This window comes from Bubalus kerabau, chromosome 22, assembly GCF_029407905.1.
Source record: "Bubalus kerabau isolate K-KA32 ecotype Philippines breed swamp buffalo chromosome 22, PCC_UOA_SB_1v2, whole genome shotgun sequence".
Lineage (NCBI taxonomy): Eukaryota > Metazoa > Chordata > Mammalia > Artiodactyla > Bovidae > Bubalus > Bubalus kerabau.
The window spans coordinates 48,166,221-48,187,726 of record NC_073645.1 but is presented as its reverse complement, the minus strand read 5'-3'; the positions used below and the strand labels follow the sequence as shown (position 1 = coordinate 48,187,726).

Here is a 21,506-nt window from a genome sequence, read left to right as displayed (position 1 = left end):
TTTGAATCTTGTCTTTGAGGTTGAGTAACGGTACCATCTTTTATGTTTATAACCAGACAGAAGACAAGCTCAGCCACTGTGCCGTTTCCATATTGTAAATCACAGCTGTGTTGTAGTTCCCCAGACAGGAAAAGACTTCTTCATATCCTTGCCTCTGGTCTGCCTTCTTGTATATTCTTGAAAAATTCTGCACATTCTCAAGCTTGGGGTATCTGAAGTGGCTCCGCTGGAGTGTTGAAGACGGGGAACAGGCCCAGGTGGGGAGACTGATTGAAGCCTGGTGGGGTCTTGGCTTGGGACGCCAGGAGCCTGCCTTAGTTTCGTGACTAAAGGATGCTGAGTCACCACCTGCTTCTGCCGAGTGAAGGCTGGTGTGCTGGTTACCATCCAGGTGTTCCAGGCAGTTGGTGTGATAGCCACTCAGATGCATCCCCATGCAGCAAGCACCCCAGGAGCATTTTGGGGTGCCAGACTCTTGGCTAATCTATAGGGCCAGGAGTCTCTCAGGAATCTCAGAGTTGTATCAAAAGGGTACTCACTATTTTTTTTTCTTTCTAAAAAAAAAATGCAGACCATTTTTATGAGTGCCATCTGTAAACATCCTTGCAATTAGCAATGTATACTCTCATTAAAAGACATTCCAGACTCGGTGATGTGTAGCCACTGGGCACTTTCTCAAAAGACGCTAGACAGATGTTACTGTTACGTTGCTTTCTGTTATGTTTTCTGACCTTGGAAAGGACGAATTCTTCCCCCTTAGAAAGGGAGTCGAGGCTGGCCATCCAAGAGGGAGACAGCAGTTGTGAGTGAAAGCTCCTGCTCTCAGTGTTCTCAGAGGCACCGAGACCTAGTGGGATTGTTTTGTAGATGGGATGACCACCTCCCCGGCCCCACACCCCAGGTGACGCTGAAACACGTTTTTGTGCTACCCTGGCACAACCCCAGTAAACTGTGACTCTTTATTGCTCAATGAAGCCTGCAAAGGAGTCACTGCCCCTGAAGTCTGTTAGAGCTGACCTTGAACTTCATGCTGTATTTGACTGTTGTCAAGGCCAACCTGTAGGTTGTCAATTTTAACACAATCATTTGTGGTATGTGTCTACTGAGTCCTGCTGTGTTTATAACAGGCTGATCTTAGATTAAGGATGGATAACAGAGAGTCAAGCAAGCCTGCCATGATGTTTTTCTAGATAAGTGCATATCTGTACCTTCTGAAATTAATCATCTTTCCTTTTTTTTTTTTTTTTTTTTCAGATAACTTGTTCAAACCCAAAGAAAGGTACATTTCAGAGAAGGAGATGCACATGCGATCTAAAAGGTACTTGGTTCTATTGTGTGAGGTCGAAAAAGTGGGGGAAGGAGGGGTGGCTTGCTGGATGCAGGCTCTGCCCAGCGGGGCCACTACTTCTAGGTCCACGTTTGAGCTCTGAGGTCTTCTTGGCCGTGAATTTGAAAAGCTGGCCCAAAGGAGCGCAGTCGCTGAATTGCACCTCTGAATGTTGATGTCGTTCTTGGAAAACCCTTAGGAAGGCGGTAGGTCTTGAGTTCTGAACCAGTCCGCTAATTGGTCTCTAGGAGATCCCCAGACTCACCAGAAATGCTTCTGCGTGTTCCTGCCATTGCTCTGGGCAGGTGCCGTTTGTCACTGTGCACCTTCACAGGTAATTTCATAAGAGGGGGAGGAGCTGGGTCTCTGGGCCTGCAAGAAAGCTTCCAGGCCTGGAGGTGGACAGTGTGAGGGGGCCACGGAGCCGCAGAGGGCCACAAGCTGGCCTTCTTGGCGCCCGGCTGCTGCAAGCTCTCCATGTCCTGCTTGGCTGGTTGCAGTTCTGGACACCCCCTCGTTCTCACCAGTACACAAAGGCTGCCATTCTTCCCGAGCTCGGGCCTCCCAATCCACACGTAATAACCCAGCAGAGTTCGCCAAGTTCATGCAAGTAACATGTCATTAGTTTATAATAAAGTATCTGGCACTAGGGGGAATTATAATAATTAAACCAAACTGATAGGGCAACTCAGAGAAACCATTGAAATAGGAAGAGTACATTTCTCCCCACTCCAGGCACAAAATCTCTGCTTTTCCCATGATTATATTGTTTCCATGATCATTAGCCAGCTTTGATTATCTGTAGGGAACCTCTCTGTGAATTAAAAAAAAAAAAGTGTCAGTGGGGAGGAGGGGAACCCTTCCATTAACCACCGGCTTCACAGTGTTCTAACTGGGCGCTTGAAATGGCCACTGGGGGTCGAGACCTGCTGTTTCAGAAGTATGAAGCCGTGTATACCTCATGCCCAAAGTATTCCTCTTTCAATTTTGTGGAAAATTCAGCCAAATGGTCCCCTCCTGGTCCCTAAGCCCAAAGCCCCTATTGTGGAGGCTTGAAATTAAAATGCTAGATCTCAAAGCAGCATCTGTGGACAGAGCATTGTCCTGTCATCTTACTGAAGACGGAACAGCCTCTGAGAGGATCAGTGGTGCTGTGTCCCCCATCATGACTTCCCTGGCTGGAAGCCGGGTCTCCTTGGATACAGTCAGTGAGGCATCTAGGCTGTGGTCTGCCCTAAGTGGACTCAGACCCCGGCTCTCGGACTTCACTCCCCCGCAGAATCATAATGGAGCTTTCTTTTCTTTCGTGTTCTTTGTTATTAATTACGTTACTAAATTGCACTTTCATTTTAAAAATTCAAGCACAGGAGAGAGAACTGAAGTCGCTCATGACCAGCTATCCCCTCTCCTACCCCATTTCCCCAACCTTGTCCTGCCTCCAGAGACACCATAGGTATTGGCATCCTTTATACCCTTCCAGGCCTTTCTCTCTGCCTGAAAACAGACATTTACTTGTTACATATACAATTGTCTAATTTATGACCATAAATGGGATCATGCTATGTATTATCTTTCTATAGCTTGCTTCTTTTACTTTATGTCTGTGGGGTCTTTCTATGTCAGAAGATATGGATGATTTTCTTCACTGATGCAGAGTGGTCCATTGCATAAATGAACCATAATTTGTTAAGGATGTTCTTTTAAGAAAATACTGTAGCAGAAGCTCCAGGATTGAGGCCTAGGAATTTTTATCCTGAACACCCCACATGGTCAGATGGTTAAGATGGGGATGATGTGTCTGTATGGGTGCAGGAGGATTTCCACTGGGGAGCTTTGGGACATGTCATCTTTCCTACTGATCCTGACGGCCTTCTCCTGCTTGCTTCTCGAACAGCTCCTGGGCTTGGCAGTCGTGTGTGCACTCATTAATTCATACCACGCTGACGCCCTCTGTGCCAGGCACTCTGATGCGTGTAGGCAGTGCCTGAGTTACTTTGTGCTATGTGACTGGGGGCCAGTGTGGCAAGAAGTCAAGCAGACCAAGGCTGGGCTCCCAGCTCCTCATTCACCAGCTGAGGGACGTCACTGGCCTCCTGACCTCGCTGGGCCTGGGTTCCTCACTCCCATAACAGGACACTGTACATCTCTTCCACCTGGTGTGAGGGCTACCTGGAAAAATTCGTGTCAGATGATTATACTAGTAAGGGACCCTCCTATACTTTGTTGGTGGGAATATAAATTGATATAGCTCCTATGGAGAACAGTAAAGAGGAGGATCCTTAAAAAACGGAAAATAGAGCTACCATATGATCCTGCAAGCCCATTCCTGGACATATACCCAGAGAAAACTGTATTTGAAGAGACACACGCACCCCAGTGTTCATAGCAGCACTAGTCACCATAGCCAAGACATGAAAGACACCTCAGTGTCCATCAACAGAGGAATGGATCAAGATACGAAACACACATACGATGGAATATTACTCAGCCATAAAAAAGAACGAAATAGTGCCATTTGCAGCAACATGGATGGACCTAGAGATGATCATACTACGTGAAGTAGGTCAGACAAATGTCATATGATAAATGCCGCTTATACGTGGATTCTAAAAAAATTATGATATAAATGAACTTACCTGCAAAACAGAAATAGACCCACAGACTTAGAAAAGAAACATATGCTCACCTGGGGGAAAGGGTGGGGGAAGGATGAATTGGGAGTTTGGGGCTAACACACACATACTGCTGTGTGTAAAACAGATAATCACCAAGGACCTACTGTGCAGCACCAGGAAGTGGACTCAGTACTTTTTAATAACCTATCTGAAAAAGAATATGCATACATGTATAAGCTAAGTCACTGCTGTACGCCTGAAACTAACACAGCACCATACGTCAGCTATACTGACCACAGCCATACTGTAAATCAGCTGTATATCCAGTAAAAAGAGCATTTAAAAGATAAACTCATAAAAAGATGATTAGCCTAATACCCATTAACCAAGACGACATCTTGCTAATGTTGCCATCATCAATCTTTCCATACTTTGTAATTATTATTTTAATTGGGGAACATGTTAAATTTTGTTGGGCTTTCAAACATGAGGGAAAATAAAAGAGATGTTCAGCCACATGTCACAGGTACAGCATCCTCAAAGCTCAGGCTGCAGTGTCCCCTCTCTGTCCATGGATGCCAGCCAAAATCTTGTTTACGTCTGTACATATGCAGTCTCTGTAGGGAAGTAAGAAGGAAGGGCCCAGAAGGAGGCTTCCTGAGGCCCTGCTGGTGTCCTGGAAGCTCCTGATTTTGCACCAGGACAAACGTGTGATACTTACGCCTAAGATGAGTTTGGAAACATCTTCCTTAGGAATGCAGTAGGTGAAGAGGCAGACACGCACATGTTATCTGTGGGCTGCTCCAATACGACCCCAGCTACGCTCATAGATTCACTGCTCCTTTTCCAAGTCATAGGAAGACAAAAGCTGAGAGGCAAAAAATGTATTTGGTAAAAAGTAGGTTTACACTCAGGGGGCTTCCCAGGCAGCTCAGATGGTAGAGAAGCCACCTGTCAGTACAGAAGATACAGGAGACACAGGTTTGATCCCTGGGTTGGGAAGATCCCCTGGAAGAGGAAATGGCAACCCACTCCAGTATGCTTGCCTGGGAAATCCCATGGACAGAGGAGGCTGGTGGGGTACAGTCTGGGGTCACAAAGAGTTGGACACGACTGACTGAGCATGCACACACACACACACGTGTACACTAGGAGTGGCCAAAGCACACACACACACATGTGTACACTCAGAGTGGCCAAAGCAGTAGGCCTGGCATCTCTCATTTTACAAGCAAGTGGTCAATTATCACAGGGGGTGGAGAGAAAGAAACCTGACTTCTAAAGAAATCCCTGGCCCCTCCAGCTCTGCCCTGGGTGGGGCCCCATCTACTGCATGGCCCCCGCCTGGGCAGCCCTGTCTGCAGACAGTCAGGGGAGCCCCAGGTCTAGGGGTCCTAGAGACACGGGGTGGTCCAGAGCCGGCTGATCTGCCCTTTGAAATGTAAGTGCCTGCTGACAAGACAGGAGGCAGAGCCACGGCAGACACCCGCTGTCTCGCTACCATTTCAAAATGTTTTCTCAATTTGTTTCAGAATCTATAATAACTTGCCGGAAGTTAGGAAGAAAAAAGAGGAACAAAAGAAAAGGGTGATCTTACAGAGTAACAGACTCCGGGCCGAGGTCTTCAAAAAGGTAACGGCCCGGCGGCCAGCAGGGGTGACGTGTGTGTGGTGCCCAGATGCTGAGTCTGAACTTGATGTCTCTGTCTCTGCTTCCCCAGCAATTACTGGACCAGCTCCTTCAAAGGAACGCGGTGTAACCACGGGCTGCCCCACCGACCCTCTACCTGGACCGGGGATGACTTCAAACGCTGGATAAACCATTAAACTTAACCGTATCTTCATGACGTGAAACACTTATTTTACTTTTGATTTTTTTTTTTCCCATAAAGCAAAGCATAGTTTCCTGAATTGCTGAACTAAACCAGGCAGAAACGATAACCCTTGAGAAAATGGATCTTCGGACTGCAGTGGGGTAATCAACCCAACAGAACCCACTTGATACAGTCCTTTCTTCTGATGTTTACTCCTACCATTTCCACCCAGGCACAAAGGCCTTCTATGCTCTCATGGGCTTAGATCCCTGGGGACTGGCTTTTTTTTTTTCTTTTTCATTGAATTTCTAGGACCTAAATACATCACTTTAAAAATACCATTCCCAACTTCTGCCAGTTCTGCAAACTCCAGATTTTGGACCATCGCACAGTGTGTTTGAAACCCCTCTAAATGTCTGTATCATTAATACTGGAGGTGACTTTGGAGCTAGGCGGCTGCTCTGTCAGAGACTGCGGACTTGTTTAGCCGCCCCTACCACCCCTACCCCACTCCTAGCACCTGTCTTCATTCAGCAAAAGAGTCTATATCCACGGAAGCCATGAGGGCAGAATTGGCTGGAAACGAGTTGTAGGTCACGTCAGTGTTTTGGGCAAGCCACCCCTCAACCAAAAGAGCTGCATGGCTGAAAATGGCCCGATGGCTCCAACTCTGCCATTTTGTTTCTCCAAGCCTTACAATGTCCTTTATTTATAAATGTGTTTGGGGAATGAAGAACAATAGTTTTACCAAAAATGGAAATAAATGCAACTATTACAAACATCGTTGCCCTGTCCCACGTTCTGTGTTATGAACCAAGCAGCTAGTGCAGGTGGTGCTCAGAGAGAAACGCTGCCAAGTGCCGGGGGGACCTCTGACCTGCTCCTGGTCCACCACCACCTGACCATTGAGCCACCAGGTATGGGCCCTTGAGCTTCCTGATGGCCGGGTCCCTTCTCCTCCTGCAGTCTCTCTCCTGCTCCCTCTGCTGGCAAAGCCTGGCATCGTGGGAGTGGGCAGAGGGAAACCATTTCAAGGGCCTGGATCCACTTTAACAGAGAAGGCGAGGAAGGGTGCATAGGGCCGTGTAGGATGATTAAGAGCTGGCATGGCTAGTTACTTCACTTGCTTCAGTCTGCTCATCTCTGTCCATTAAACGGAGATCATTACAGTGCCTTCTCCTTCAGTTTTCTATGGGAATGGGCCAGTGTGAGTGGAGCGCTTAGAAGGTGGTCTGGCCCAGAGCGAACAGCCGGAGTGTTTCTTGTCATCTCCACATAGACGTGGAAGTAGAGTGTCCTGAGAAACCCTGAGCACAAGGCCACCGGTTGGTCATCTCTTAGTCCCTCAGCTTGGTGCTGACAAGATGCACCAGCAAGACTGTTGAATCTGCAGGTGTTGCTACAGCAAAAATCAGTCATACACACTGGACGCTTTGCAGGCTTTGTATTTTCTCAAGCTCTTCTCATTCTTAGAAACAGTTTTGACAGCATGGTTACGCTTGCCCTTAAGGTTGATTTGGTGTTTGTGAACTTATGAGGCCTCTTCTAGAGTGCAATGTTGATTTTCTGTTTACATTTTTAATACTTTTTAACAAAAAATATTTTTCATCAAATGCGTGGTATTAGTTTAGGACAGTGTTTGTTGGTAGCTATCTTGTCACAGCTTCTACTTGTTTTTCTTTAATATCTTCAGAGAATTTCCAATATTTTTCCTAACCAATAATTTAAATTCAGGGCCAAACCACTTCTGGACTGTTCTGTGACACTTTCTAAAAAGTGGATTTGTGTCAGTTAATATATAAATATCTCTGAGTGCCTGGGTAGAGCCAACTTTCAAAAATGCCCAGAAAGGGCTTCCTACCTTTGCAAGCCTGATGTCAAGTCTTAAAATCTAAAGAATAAATAAAAGCCCACATGAGATTAAATGCCACTGAGTTATGTATTCCTGAGGACAGTTCTTAACTAAGGTGCCTGAGGTAAGTAGTGGGTAGGAATTTATGATGTCTATTGAGCTTTGCTTTCCTCTGGACAGCCAGCTCAGGACAAGGCTGCAAGTTAAGTTTTAGTTTCTGCTCAACTAATTTCTTTTCTCCATGATTATAGTTGTTTTTTAATGCTGATGTGCTTCAGTTCAGTTCAGTTGCTCAGTTGTGTCCAACTCGTTGTGACCCCATGGACTGCAGCATACAGGCTTCCCTGTCCATCTCCAAATCCCAGAGCTTGCTCAAACTCCTGTCTATCAAGTTAGTGATGCCATCCAACCATCTCATCCTCTGTCATGCCCCTCTCCTCCTGCCTTCGATCCTTCCCAGCATCAGAGTCTTTTCCAATGATGTGCTTAGTCGCTTAGTTGTGTCCAACTCTTTGTGACCCCATGGACTGTAGCCCACCAGGTTCCTCTGTCCAAGGGGATTCTCCAGGCAAGGATACTGGAGTGGGTAGCCATTCCCTTCTCCAGTGGATCTTCCCAACCCAGGGATTGAACCCAGGTCTCCCTCTTTGCAGGTAGATTCTTTACCATCTGGACTACCAGGGAAGCCCAATACTGATGAGTGAATGTCAAATATCCAGCATTTCTGTTATAACGAGGTCATCACAGAAATATAATAATATTATTAATAGAATAAATATGGAAGTAAAGGCCTGAATCCTATTAGCCATCCCTGTAGCTCTGTCAGGAATTGGTCACCATGTGCTAGATTCTCTGATTAACATCAGACTTAGGGAAAGACTAGACTTTGAAATTATAATAGGATGCATCATCATCATAACTTCAGTATTCACATCCAGTCCTGGAGCTGATTTCTTTGCATCTGAGCATGTTTGGGTTCTGGCATGCAACGATCCTTTAGTGATAAAGCAGGCTGTAGGAGCAGAGGTTCTGTGGCTGATATTCATGAGTTTGGACCAGACAACATTTGGAACCATTTGAGATGACAGAGCAGACGGTCACGGCATCAGCCCGCCTCGCTGCGGTCTCCGTGCCTTCACGTCTAAGGAGACACTCCTATTTTGGTGATGTGTCCTCTCTGCCAGCTGGTAATGGAATAATGGAAAAACAATTGCCTGGGTTTTTTTAGCCAGCGTCTGTTGCCAACCCAACTTCCTGGAAGGTATGTGCTCTTGGGGTGAGTCAGCAAATGCTTGCTCAGATGAAACACTCCTCATTGAAAGAACTATTTGTGAAACAACCAATGGCTGAAGAGCAGCTGAAAATCCTCTTCCTTCTGAAGTTCTCCCACGTCAGCACTTGCTGGTATAAAAATCTCAGCTCGTGGACCTGGTCTCCCACTGTACCAAGTGGCTGACAGTCTGAACGTGAGGCAAGTAAGAGGCAGAACAAGAGAAGGAGACGTGCAGTCACCTCGCCCCACCAGAGGGTCTCGGACAGCAGAGATAGGCGGGTTCTGGGTTAAGGAGAGTGATGGAAAAAAAAAAAAAAAAAGATTCACTGTGGCTTTGTGTGAGAGTGTTGGCATGTGCATTACAAGCAAAGGAAATGATCTGTGGAATGATTAAAATGAGTCCATCAGCAGATGGTTCTCTGTGAGAGAGCTGGCATTTGCACTTTCATCAATACTTGATCATGACCCATGAATGTCTAGCTAAATAGAAACCTTTTGGGATCGGCTGTCACGGGGTTGAACCAGTAGCCCCATGGACTGAAACACTTAGGAAGTCTCTCCAGCCTTCTCTGTCTCATGTGGACATGATGTCCCCCACTTCTCTGGAGCACAGGCTGTCAGAAACTTCCCTGAGATTCCATCTCCCCACCAGCAGGCTGCTGGGGAAGCAGGCGCCTCCACGCAAATGTTTTCTCCACATGGAGCGTAGCGACAGTGTTGGCTCCTCGCCTCCAGAACGGAGGGTTTCTTTCAAGTCCCGTTGGCCGCCTCAGGCAGAGTTCTGATCCTGGGACCCCAGGAGACTGTCTGAGGTAGTTGTCTGGGGTGTGTAGCAGGGGAGGCGTTGAAATTCTTCCCCCTTTTCTTGCTTCTCTAAGCAGGAGAACCATATCCACATCAGGGATGCTGTGACCTGTCAGGCTGCAGCCAGAAATGTGACTTCAAGCAGATGTCTTTCCCTCAGATCTTTACACGTCAAGACCTTGACAAAGGGGCCAGAAGTGGGGAGACTTGACTTGCCTCTAGGATTTTCAAAAAGGCTGGGTGGTTCTTATCAAAGCTTGAAAGGAAAGAGAAAGAAGTCTGTGGTCTACATTGTAGCTGAAGGAAAAAAAAAATGATAAATTTCTTTAAATCGTTTTGGTGAAACAGCACCAAGCATGAAAGACGTAGGGAAAGTGTCCTGTGGATGACTTTCAGAGCGTCCTCCCTGTGTTCCGCTTTACTTTGCTGACATACGTGAACGAAGCAACAGCTGTAACTGACATCAGGGTAAAGATATTACAACCGTTAACCCATATTAACTGCATATGATGTGTAATGTCTTTTCATCAAAGCCAACGGGGCTGCCTGCCTCTCTTGCCCACTGATGTCAGGAAGAGGGAAATTATAAATCTTTTCACTGCTGCTGACTTATAAAGAAATACACCCACACTGTGTGTTATATCCACTGTGGTTTCTCATGACCGTTGCTATTACATGGATACCAAAGGAATTAGTGATGACCATTCTCTTGACTGGAATGTGTTACCAAATATGCGCTTGCTGTTAAAAAAAAAAAAAAAAAGCCATCAGGCGCACGTACAGAATTTTTGTGTTTGTTTTTGCTTAAAAATATACCTGCAGGCTGGTGAGGCCAGATTTAATTATTATATGCTGACATCATTCCAAGTCTTACTCTTTCAGCTGAAATGTTTATTAAATCAAAATGACAAAATGATCCAGGATATTTTTCTGGGTTTTTGGTAGCCCATGACATTTCATTAACAAGGCTAAGCTTATATGTCTACAATGGATAACAAAGATTTTCGCATGGATTAAACTAGGGTGTGTTGTTATTCAGTTGCTAAGTTGTGTCTGACTCTTTGCAACCCCATGGACTGCAGCATGCCAGATTTTCCCTGTCCTTCACTATCTCCCAGAGTTTGATCAAATTCATGTTCATTGAGTTGGTGATGCCATCCAATCATCTCATCCTCTGTTGTCCCCTTTTCCTTCTGCCTTCAATCATTCCCAGCATCAGGGTCTTTTCCAATGAGTCGACTCTTCACATTAGTTGGCCAAAGTATTGGAGCTTCAGCTTCAGCATCAGTCCTTCCAATGAATATTCAGGATTGATGTCCTTTAGCATTGACTAGTTTGATCTCCTTGGCTGTCCCTTGGCTGTCCAAGGGCCTCTCAAGAGTCTTCTTTGGCACCACAGTTCGAAAGCATCAGTTCTTCAGCGCTCAGCCTTCTTTATGTTCATTGGTGATATATGGTTTTGCAGAAGTTGTTTCAAACTGGGGTGTTTCAACCTTAATTCTCAATTAGCAGTTGAGCAAGACTCCTCTCCCTCTAAGCCCCACCTGCATGCTCTGAACAGAAAAGAGGAGAACTGCTGAACCCAGGCTCTCATCCAAATGTTTCTAAAAGTGATAGATTAGAAAGCTTTTTTTCATGAGTGTTAACCACATGACACACAGGGAGATATTTCTTCTCTGTAGGTTCTCAGGACTCTGTAACAGAAAACAGACTAACAAGACCAAGACACACAAGTTTATTAGCACAGTTTTCTCATATACCAGCTTCCCTGGTGGCTCAGAGGTAAAGAATCCTCCTCCCAATGCATGAGACTCTGGTTTGATCCCTGGGTCAGGAAGATCCTCTGGAGAAGGAAATGGTAACCCAGTCCATTTTTCTTGCCTGAGAAATCCCATGGACAGAGGAGCCTGGTGGGCTACAGTCCATGGGGTTGCAAAGAATCAGACACGACTGAGTGACTAAACAACAACAATCCTCATACCCACATCTGAGGAACTCAGAGAGGAATAAAACTGAGTCTCAGATCTGCTTTTGGGTTCTCAGACAGCCATGGACCTGTTATGGACTGAACCTCTGTGCACACACACACACACACACACACACACACACACACATACACCCTGCCACCCCCAGATTCACTTTGTGAAGACTCAACTCCCTGTATGGCTATATTTGGAGATGAGGCACCTACAGAAGTAATTCAGGCTAATTGTGGTCATGAGAGTGGGGCCCTGATCCAGCAGGAATAGTGTCCTTATAAGAACTGACAGCGGAGAGCTGACAGTCTGTGTCTCTGAGCGCATGAGGAACAGGTCATGTGAGCACATACAAGGTGGGGCAGCCTATGGTAACCAAAGAGAAGAGACCTCAGTGTGCGAGCATAGCTTGCCAGCACCTTGATCTTGGACTTCCTGGCCTCCAGAACTGTGAGTGATTCCCTTTAGATAAGCCCCATGCGTGGTATTTCATATGGAAGCCCAGGTAGACTGAGACAGGACCCAGCACTGTTCCTGCCTGTACCACTGGAATCGACCACGCACGTGTGCAGCAGGGGGGCTCCCCAAGCTCGAACTACTAGTTGTCCTCGCTGACTAGGCTCCACACTTTCTCAGGCACCATGTATCCCCATGTGATCTGCTGCTGTTACCTAAAAACTGGGTTTGCCTCGTGATGGGTGTTGAGCCAACAGACACAGCCAAGCACAAGATCAGATCAGGAGTAGGGAGCAAGGATGGATTATCTGCAGGAAGTAACAAGAACACCAGGGAACTTCCTCAAAGCTAAAACGGTACATGCATATTCATGAAGAGACTTGAAAATAGGGGAATTCAGCCTTAGTTCAGTTGAGCTCAGTCACTCAGTCATGTTTGACTCTTTGTGACCCCATGGACTGCAGCATGCCAGACTTCCCTATCCATTACCAACTCACAGAGCTTGCTCAAATTCATGTCCATCAAGTCAGTGATGCCATCCAACTATCTCATCCTCTGTTGTCCCCTTCTCCTTCCACCTTCAATCTTTCCCAACATAAGGGTCTTTTCCAATCAGTCAGTTCTTCCCATCAGGTGGCCAAAGTATTGGAGCTTCAGCTTCAGCATCAGTCCTTCCAATGAATATTCATGACTGATTTCCTTTAGGATGGACAGGTTGGATCTCCTTGAGGTCCAAGGGACTCTCAAGAGTCTTCTCCAACACCACAGTTCAAAAGCACCAATTCTTCAGCGTTCAGCTTTCTTTATGGTCCAACTCTCATATCTATACATTACTACTAGAAAAACCATAGCTTTGACTAGACAGACCTTTGTTGGCAAAGTAATGCCTCTGCTTTTTAATATGCTGCTTAGCTTGTACAGAGGAGCCTGGTAGGCTACAGTCCATGGGGTTACAAAGAGTCAGACATGACTGAGCAACTTCACTTTCACTTTCTAGGTTGGTTATAGTTTTTCTTCCAAGGAGCAAGTGTCTTTAAATTTCATGGCTACAGTCACCATCCACAGTGATTTTGGAGCCCAAGAAAATAAACTCTGCCGTTGTTTCCGTTGTTTCCCATCTATTGCCCATGCAGTGATGAGACCGGTTGCCATGATCTTCAGTTTTTGAAAGTTGAAATTTAAGCCAACTTTTTCACTCTCCTCTTTAATGTTCATCAAGAGGCTCTTTAGTTCCTCTCTGTTTTTGGCTATAAGGGTGGTGTCATCTGCTTATTTGAGGTTATTGCTACTTCTGGCAATCTTGATTCCAGTGTGTGCTTCAGCCAGACTGGCATTTCACATTATGTACTCTGTATAGATGTTAAATAAGCAGGGTGACAATATACATCCTTGACATACTCCTCTCCCAATTTGGAACCAGGCTGTTGTTCCATGTTCAGTTCTAACTGTTGCTGCTTGACCTGCATACAGGTTTCTCAAGAGGCAGGTCAGGTGTTCTGGTATTCCCATCTCTTTCAGATTTTTCCATAATTTGTTGTGATCCACACAGTCAAAGGCTTTGGCATAGTCAAGAAAGCAGAAATAGATGTTTTCTGGACTTCTCTTGTTTTTTTGATGATCCAACAGATGTTGGCAATTTGATCTCTGGTTCCTCTACCTTTTCTAAATCCAGCTTGAACATCTGGAATTTCACAGCTCACATACTGTTGAAGCCTGGCTTGGAGAATTTTGAGCATTACTTTGCTAGTGTGTGAGATGAGTACAATTGTTCAGTAGTTTGAACATTCTTTGGTCTTGCCCTTCTTTGGGATTGGAATGAAAACTGACCTTTTCCATACCTGTGGCCACTGCTGAGTTTTACAAATTTATTGGCATGTTGAGTGCAGCACTTTAATAGCACCATCTTTTAGGATTTGAAATAACTCAATTGGAATTCTATTACCTCCACTAGCTTTGTTTGTAGTGATGCTTCCTAAGGCCCACTTGATTTCGCACTCCAGGATGTCTAGCTCTAAGTGAGTGATCACAGCATCATGATTATCTGGGTCATGAAGGTTTTTTTTGTACAGTTCTTCTGTGTATTCTTGCCCCTCTTCTGAATATCTTCTGCTTCTGTTAGATCCATACCATTCCTGTCCTTTATTGAGCTCATCTTTGCATGAAATGTTCCCTTGGTATCTCTAATTTTCTTGAAGAGATCTTGAGTCTTTCTGATTCTGTTGTTTTCCTCTATTTCTTTGCACTGATCACTAAGTAAGGCTTTCTTATCTCTCTTTGCTATTCTTTGGAACTCTGCATTCAAATTGGTATCTTTCCTTTTCTCCTTTGCTTTTAGCTTCTCGTTTTTTCTCAGCTATTTGTAAGGCCTCCTCAGACAACCATTTTGCCTTTTTGCATTTCTTTTTCTTGGGGATGGTTTTGATCCCTGTCTCCTGTACAATGTCACGAACCTCTCTCCATGGTTCTTCAGGCACTCTGTCTATCAGACCTAATCCCTTGAATCTATTTGTAACTTACACTGTATTTTCATAAGGGATTTGAATTACATCATACCTGGTCTAGTGGTTTTCCCTACTTTCTTCAGTTTAACTCTGAATTTGGCAATAAGGAGTTCATGATCTGAGCCACAGTCAGCTCCCGTTTTTGTTTTTGCTGACTGTATAGAGCTTCTCCATCTTTGGCTGCAAAGAATATAATAAATCTGATTTCAGCATTGACCATCTATCTGGTGATGTCCATGTGTAGAGTCTTCTCTTGTGTTGTTGGAAGATGGTGTTTGCTCTGACCAATGCATTCTCTAGGCAAAACTCTGTTAGTCTTTGCCCTGCTTCATTCTGTACTCCAAGGCCAAACTTGCCTGTTACTCCAGGTATCTCTTGACTTCCTACTTTTGCATTCCAGTCCCTTGTGATGAAAAGGACGTCTTTTGGGGATGTTAGTTCTAGAAAGTCTTGTAGGTCATCATAGAACCATTCAACTTCAGCTTCTTCAGCATTAGTGGTTGGGGCATAGACTTGGATTACTGTGATATTGAATGATTTGCCTTGGAAATGAACAGAGGTCATTCCATAATTTTTGAGATTTGAATTCAGCCTAGAATTGGAGTAAAGGTCAATTCACAGAGTCTGGCTTTAGTTGATTAAAATCCAAAGGGTCAGCATCCTCCTTCAATCCTCCACGTGGTGAGAGCCTTAGTTCCTGCTGAATCGAGAGATATTAATTATATATACCCCATGAGGAGAAACTAGGGCTCTGATTTATCACCACACTCTTGTTTGACTGTCTTTTCTCTGTTCCTGCATTCCTCTGTATCCGTAAGATCATTTATTACTGACACCTGTTCAAGGGCAGCACTGTGGCCAGGCTTAGGTCTTAAAATGGCTTAAGCCAAAATGGTTCTCTTATGCCAAGAAAGCCATTTTTGGCTCTCTTGCTCTCGGGACCCCCTGACATACCTGCTTACATGGTGACTCCCCTAGACCCCCAGTCCCCGTGCTCTGGGGGAGCCCTTATCTACAAAAGCACTGTGTTCTCACTTGTACAGCTACCCTACAAGTTTGTCAGCCAGTAGGAGACCCTGGTTCGATCCCTGGGCTGTGAAGATCCCCTATAGAAGGGAATGGTAACTCACTCCAGTATTCTTGCCTGGAGAATTCCATGGACAAAGGAGCCTGGCAGGCTACAGCCCATGGGGTCCCAAAGAGTCAGACACGACTGAGTGAGTGAGCGTGAGCACCACTAGTTTCTGCATCTACCCATGGAGCAAACCGGAACTTCTGGACACCTTCCCGCATGCCCCATGGGAAGGGCTGGAAACACACAAGAAACAAGTGATTCCTCTGTCCATGCTAGTTCAGTTGCTCAGTCCTGTCTGACTCTTTGTAACCCCATGGAGTGCAGCACACCAGGCTTCCCTGTCCATCACCAACTTCCAGAGCTTACGCAAACTCATGTCCATTGAGTCAGTGATGCCATCCAGCCATTTCATCCTCTGTCATCCCCTTCTCCTCCTGCCCCCAATCCCTCCCAGCATCAGGGTCTTTTCCAATGAGTCAGCTCTTCGCATCAGGTGTCCAAAGTATTGGAGTTTCAGCTTCAGCATCAGTCCTTCCAAAGAATATTCAGGACTGATTTCCTTTAGGATTGACTGGTTTGATCTCCTTGCAGTCTGAGGGACTCTCAAGAGCCTTCTCCAACACCACAGTTGAAAAGCATCAATTCTTCAGTGCTTAGCTCTCACAACCATACATGACTACTGGAAAAACCATAGCTTTGACTAGATGGACTTTTGTTGACAAAGTATGTCTCTGCTTTTTATGTCTAGGTTGGTCTTAGCTTTTCTTTCAAGGAGCAAGCATCTTTTAATTTCATGGCTGCAGTCACCATCTGCAGTGATTTTGAAGCCCCTCAAAATAAAGTATCTCCATTTGTTTCCATTGTTTTCCCCAGAAAAACTATACAAAAAAGATTTTCATGACCCAGATAAGCATAATGGTGTGATCACTCACATAAAGTAGATACTAGGGAAGTGGATTTTTTCTCTAGTTCAAATAGATCAAGTTCATATTGTGGAACCTTCAGCATGCTAATGAAACTCAAGGGATTTTGAATAATCCCTTGGCAATCCTCCTCTTTCTAGTCAAGGCTATGGTTTTTCCAGTAGTCATGTATTGATGTGAGAGTTGGACTATAAAGAAAGCTGAGCATCAAAGAATTGATGCTTTTGAACTGTAGTGTTGGAGAAGACTCTTGAGAGTCCCTCAGACTGCAAGGAGATCAAACCAGTCAATCCTAAAGGAAATCAGTCCTGAACATTCATTGGAAAGACTGATGCTGAAGTTGAAACTCCAATACTTTGGCCACCTGATGTGAAGAACTGACTCATTGGAAACACTGAAAGCAGAAGCAGGAGGGGACAACAGAGGATGAGATGGTTGGATGGCATCACCAACTTGATGGACATAAGTTTGAGCAAGCTCCGGGAGTGGGTGATGGACAGGGAGGCCTGGTATGTTGCAGTGCATAGGGTCGCAAGAGTCGGACATGATTGAGTGACTGAACTGAACTGAACTGAGCAAGAGTGCTTGTGTGTGTTGGGGCTGGGGAATAGGTTTTAAATGAGATAAGAATAGACTGTTACAATGATAAAATAACTCTTTGAAATCCCTCCCCACTTCTAGGAGGCCGACTAACTTGTCCTGATGCAGGTCTGCAGCCCTTCAGGGTTTCTTCCAACTCTGATACAGATCAATTGAGCGTCTGCTAAAGAAACTCACGTGTTTAGGGACTGTGATACACAGGAAAAGCTTCTTTTAAAAATACTAGAATCCCTCTCAGCATAGTGAGGTGGACCCTGGGAGATTCCCACATCGCATCTGGTCCTCCCTAGGGCAGAGGCCTGGGGCATCACCCCGCCTGTTCCAGGTGTTTCCCCTCCCTCCCCTCACCCACTCAATGAGTATGGGCCGCCAACTCCCAGAGACAGTGGAGGACAGAGGAGCCTGATGTGCTGCCGTCCATGGGTCACAAAGAATCTGATACCACTTAGCAACTGAACAGCTACAACCCTCCCCTGAGCTGGCCTCTGAATTAAAAGAAGCCCTAAAATGTGATGGGACCCATGGAATCATCTCCATTTTATAAGAAGAAATGGAATAAGTGGGGAAGGATGGTGTAGCCAGCCAGGGTGACTTCCTCTTGGTGGATTGGGCTGAAATCTGAACCACGCCTGCCTCCCTCCAGAACCTTGCAGCTCATGTACTGATGCCATGCAGCATGTGTGTACCTGTGTCTAAGAAGCCAAGGTGCAGATGTACTTTTGCATTTCGTTTCACTAACATTTTAGGTAAGTTTACTGATGCCTAAGAGACTGGAAAGAAAAGAGTTTCCTTGACCATTTTGGGTCCCTGGCTGTTGTTGTTCAGTGGCTCAGTCATGTCTGACTCTTTGCGACCCTATGAACTGCAGCACACCAGGCTTCCCTGTCCTTCACCATCTCCTGGAACTTGCTCAAACTCATGTCTGTTGAGTCAATGATGCCATTCAACCATCTCATCCTCTGTCGCCCCCATCTCTCCTTAGCCTCAATCTCTGCCAGGGCCTGAAAATTAAACTGACAAAGATTAACAGGAGAAAGCAGACAAATTTATTGCAGTTTTCTGTGCCATTGGAGCCTTCACTGGGAAATGAACACGGGAAGAAACGGTGACCCTTGAACACTTTTACATTAGCTTTGGTGAAGACTGAACGTTGTGGAAAGCGCGGTAGGGCAGAGGGTGTGGGGTAAGGGTGACTTGATGAGACCTGTCCGTCCGGCTTCCGCTCGGTGCCTGTCTCCCGCCGTGAGGATGCCCCTTCCTCTGGGCCCAGGGAGGGCACTTCTCACCTGAGGGTTTTCTGACTGCTTCTGGGAGGAAGTGCTGCACCTGTCGTTTCTCAAATTTCTTCCCCTTAAAATAGTCAATGGGCCCCTTGTTTGGGGGAAGCATGTTCTGAACTCCATCAGACTTAAATTATGGAATAGGATGCCTCGCAGCTTCAGCAAAATAAAATTAGAAAATATTTGCCTTGGAAATTTGCATCCTCAGCAGGGAAATGTCAGGTGTGGCAGAATAAGGAATTAAGTAGGTCTCTCATGATGCAGGGAAAATGGAATAATGTGATGTCTGTCTCAACCAGACTGAAAACACCCCAAGGACAGGGGTATGTCTTGCTCCTCTTTCTGAGAGCCTTGGCAGAGAGCTGGGCACCCATGGGTGTTAGGATATTCTTACTTCAAAGTCATCAGTCACTGGGGCTTAGTTTTTTTCGCCACATCTGGGCCTCACCAGCTGTTCTTCACTCTCCTTCCTTCTGTGTCTCGCACCGTCTGGGAACATGAACACTGCATGAAGTCTCCCTTCAGAGTCAAAGGTAATGGGACAGAGAGACCCGCTTCAAGTTCTGGACAGAAACTGCCAAGTTTAAATCACATTCTGAGAACCGAGAAAGACTTCCTGTATGTACACATAGATAAGTGACATTCACCTGCCCCAGCTTGATTTCTTCCAAGCTGACGTTTTCGCACTGATGCTGCTCAGAGCTGTGAGTGACGTGCTCATGGGGTAAGGAAGGGAGGAGCTTCCATCAGCACCGTCTTGACCAGAAGTGGAAATAGACTCCCGGGTTCTGAAACTTCCAGCTTATACCAGTGAAGGAACTTAATTCTTGATAAAAAGTAGCAAGGTTTCATCAAATATAGGCCACATCTGCACTGTAATACAGAAAACGTGAGATTCACAGTTTATAACATTCTGTGCTTTCTATAGAAATGTGTATTTCCCTAAACCCATATATTATTAATAACCCATAAAATATTAACTTCACCTAAAAATGCATTATTAACAATATAATCTGTGCAATACACACATTGGTTTTCTCCAGATACTTTCTTTAGTATACCCAAGCTCCCTTCTTCTTGATGTTGGTGAAAGAGACCTTTCTACAAATGTCAATTTGTAATGACAAAGAGGATTCACCAACTTGCAGCAAGGAGTCAAGACAGAATCAATAAATCTGTCAAAACAGCAAGATTTCAAACCAAAGCTTGCTCCCCAAAGTTGAGAAAGCGCGGGGCACTGGGTGAGTAGTATGTCTTTAGGAAAGCACTGCTTGGTGTTTTTGTTTACTGCAGGCACTTTCTAAAACAGGATCTCAGGTCCTGGGACCATCAGAAAGCCCACCACGAGGACACTATTGTTGTCTTTAGTGCATGTGCTCAAAGACGTTGTAGAAGAATCTGAGGTAACAGTCTACACAAGGCCTTGTGCTTGTGGACCATCTTCCACTCTAAAACAACAAGCTGGCTTTGCTCTCTGCCGACAGCACTGAGTGTTGCCAACTCTGTGAATTTTCAGAAATGGTTACTGTTAGAAGGTGCACATCGTAATCTGGATCTCAGAAGGGAAAGAAGGAGGCTGTTGGCTTCATCTTCATTTGCTCCTCTTGTGGGTCTCCTAGGGTTTGGGAAAGGCTCAGCCCTGCAGCCTCTGAGCAGGCTCCCCTGGGAATGGCAGCACCCATATATGGTGTGATTTCAATTAGGTCCTCTGAGAGGCACCAGGGGACCGTGGAGGACATGGTTTCTTGAATTCTCATTTGCAGTCTCACAAATAATGTTCAAAAGTCATTAGACCATGAAGAGTTTTCATTACCCTTCATCAGCCAACAGCCATCACTCACTGATCGAGTGCCTCCTTGGGACACTGTGCTGGGTACCACGGTGGGGAGTCAGAGGGGATGAAGGGTGAGAAACCAAAGTGGTCGAAAGAAAACACAGATGCATAACGTAGAAGCACATGGAAGGCAAATCCCCTCGGATGAAAGTGAAGGGAGAAGTGTTTCTAGAAATGTTGAGCTATAGATTAAAAAAGAGAGAGACTTAGATTTCATCGTACAAAGTGAGAAACTGTTGAATGTCAAAAGTTACTGGAAGCAAAATAAAAAAGGCAAATAGCAAAGTGGGACAAAAATTTGAGCTACATGACAGAGGGTTAAAGCCTTTATGAAAACTTGATACAGAGCAATGAGTGGAAAACGCTCCAATAGAAATGAGGTGAAAGGAGACAGTCCCTTTACAGAAGAAAGGAAACAGCCAACAAACAGGCACAGATGCTAAACCTCACGAGTAATTTAAGAAATGCCGTTAAAACTGTTACCTGAAGATGGGGGTTGCCTCTAGCTGGGTGTCAAGCCAAAAGACATGACCAAGAACAGAAGGAAGGGTGTCTTACAGCAAATAAGGAGAACACCAGGGAGCTTCCCAAAGAGGTGTCTTCCCAAAGTTTAAAGTTAAGGGAACATGCATATTCATAAAGGGGCTTGAGCAGAGGAGAATTCAGCCTAGAACTGGGGCCAAGGTTGAGATACTCCAAGCTTTAGCTGGACTCAGTGAAGCAACTGAACCACCACCAAGCTTTAGTTGATTGAAGCCAAGATGGTCAGCATCATTATCGTTCCATCCTCCACCTGGCTGGGGGCTTGTGATTGTTCAGTTCCTCAGTCGTGTCAAACTCTTTGCGACCCCATGGACTGCAGCAAACCAGGTTCCCCTGTCCTTCTCCATCTCCTGGAGTTAGAACAAACTCATGTCCATTGAGTCAATGATGCCATCCAACCATCTCATCCTCTGTCGCTCCCTTCTCCTGCTGCCTTCAATCTTTCCCAGCATCAGAGTCTTTTCCAATGAGTCTGCTCTTCATATCTGGTAGCCAAAGTATTGGAGCTTCAACTTCAGCATCAGTTCTTTCAATGAATATTCAGGGTTGGTTTCCTTTAGAATTGACTGGTTTAATCTCTTTGCAGTCCAAGGGACTGTCCAGAGTCTTCTACAGCACCACAGTTCTTTAGCGC

The 21,506-nt window shown here is 45.4% G+C and overlaps 1 protein-coding gene across 3 annotated transcripts in view; it reads left to right on the top strand.

The window, feature by feature from the left end:
- C22H10orf90 (chromosome 22 C10orf90 homolog) overlaps positions 1 to 6,534 on the top strand; it is a 78,217-nt gene extending 71,683 nt beyond the window's left edge. For all 3 annotated transcript variants that reach the window (XM_055560052.1, XM_055560051.1, XM_055560053.1), the window contains 3 exons: positions 1,255 to 1,318; positions 5,475 to 5,574; positions 5,663 to 6,534. In XM_055560052.1, the coding sequence (XP_055416027.1) occupies positions 1,255 to 1,318; positions 5,475 to 5,574; positions 5,663 to 5,701 (203 nt within the window). In that variant the 3' untranslated portion in view covers positions 5,702 to 6,534. The remainder of the gene's footprint in view (positions 1 to 1,254; positions 1,319 to 5,474; positions 5,575 to 5,662) is intronic.
- Positions 6,535 to 21,506: the final 14,972 nt, after the last annotated feature.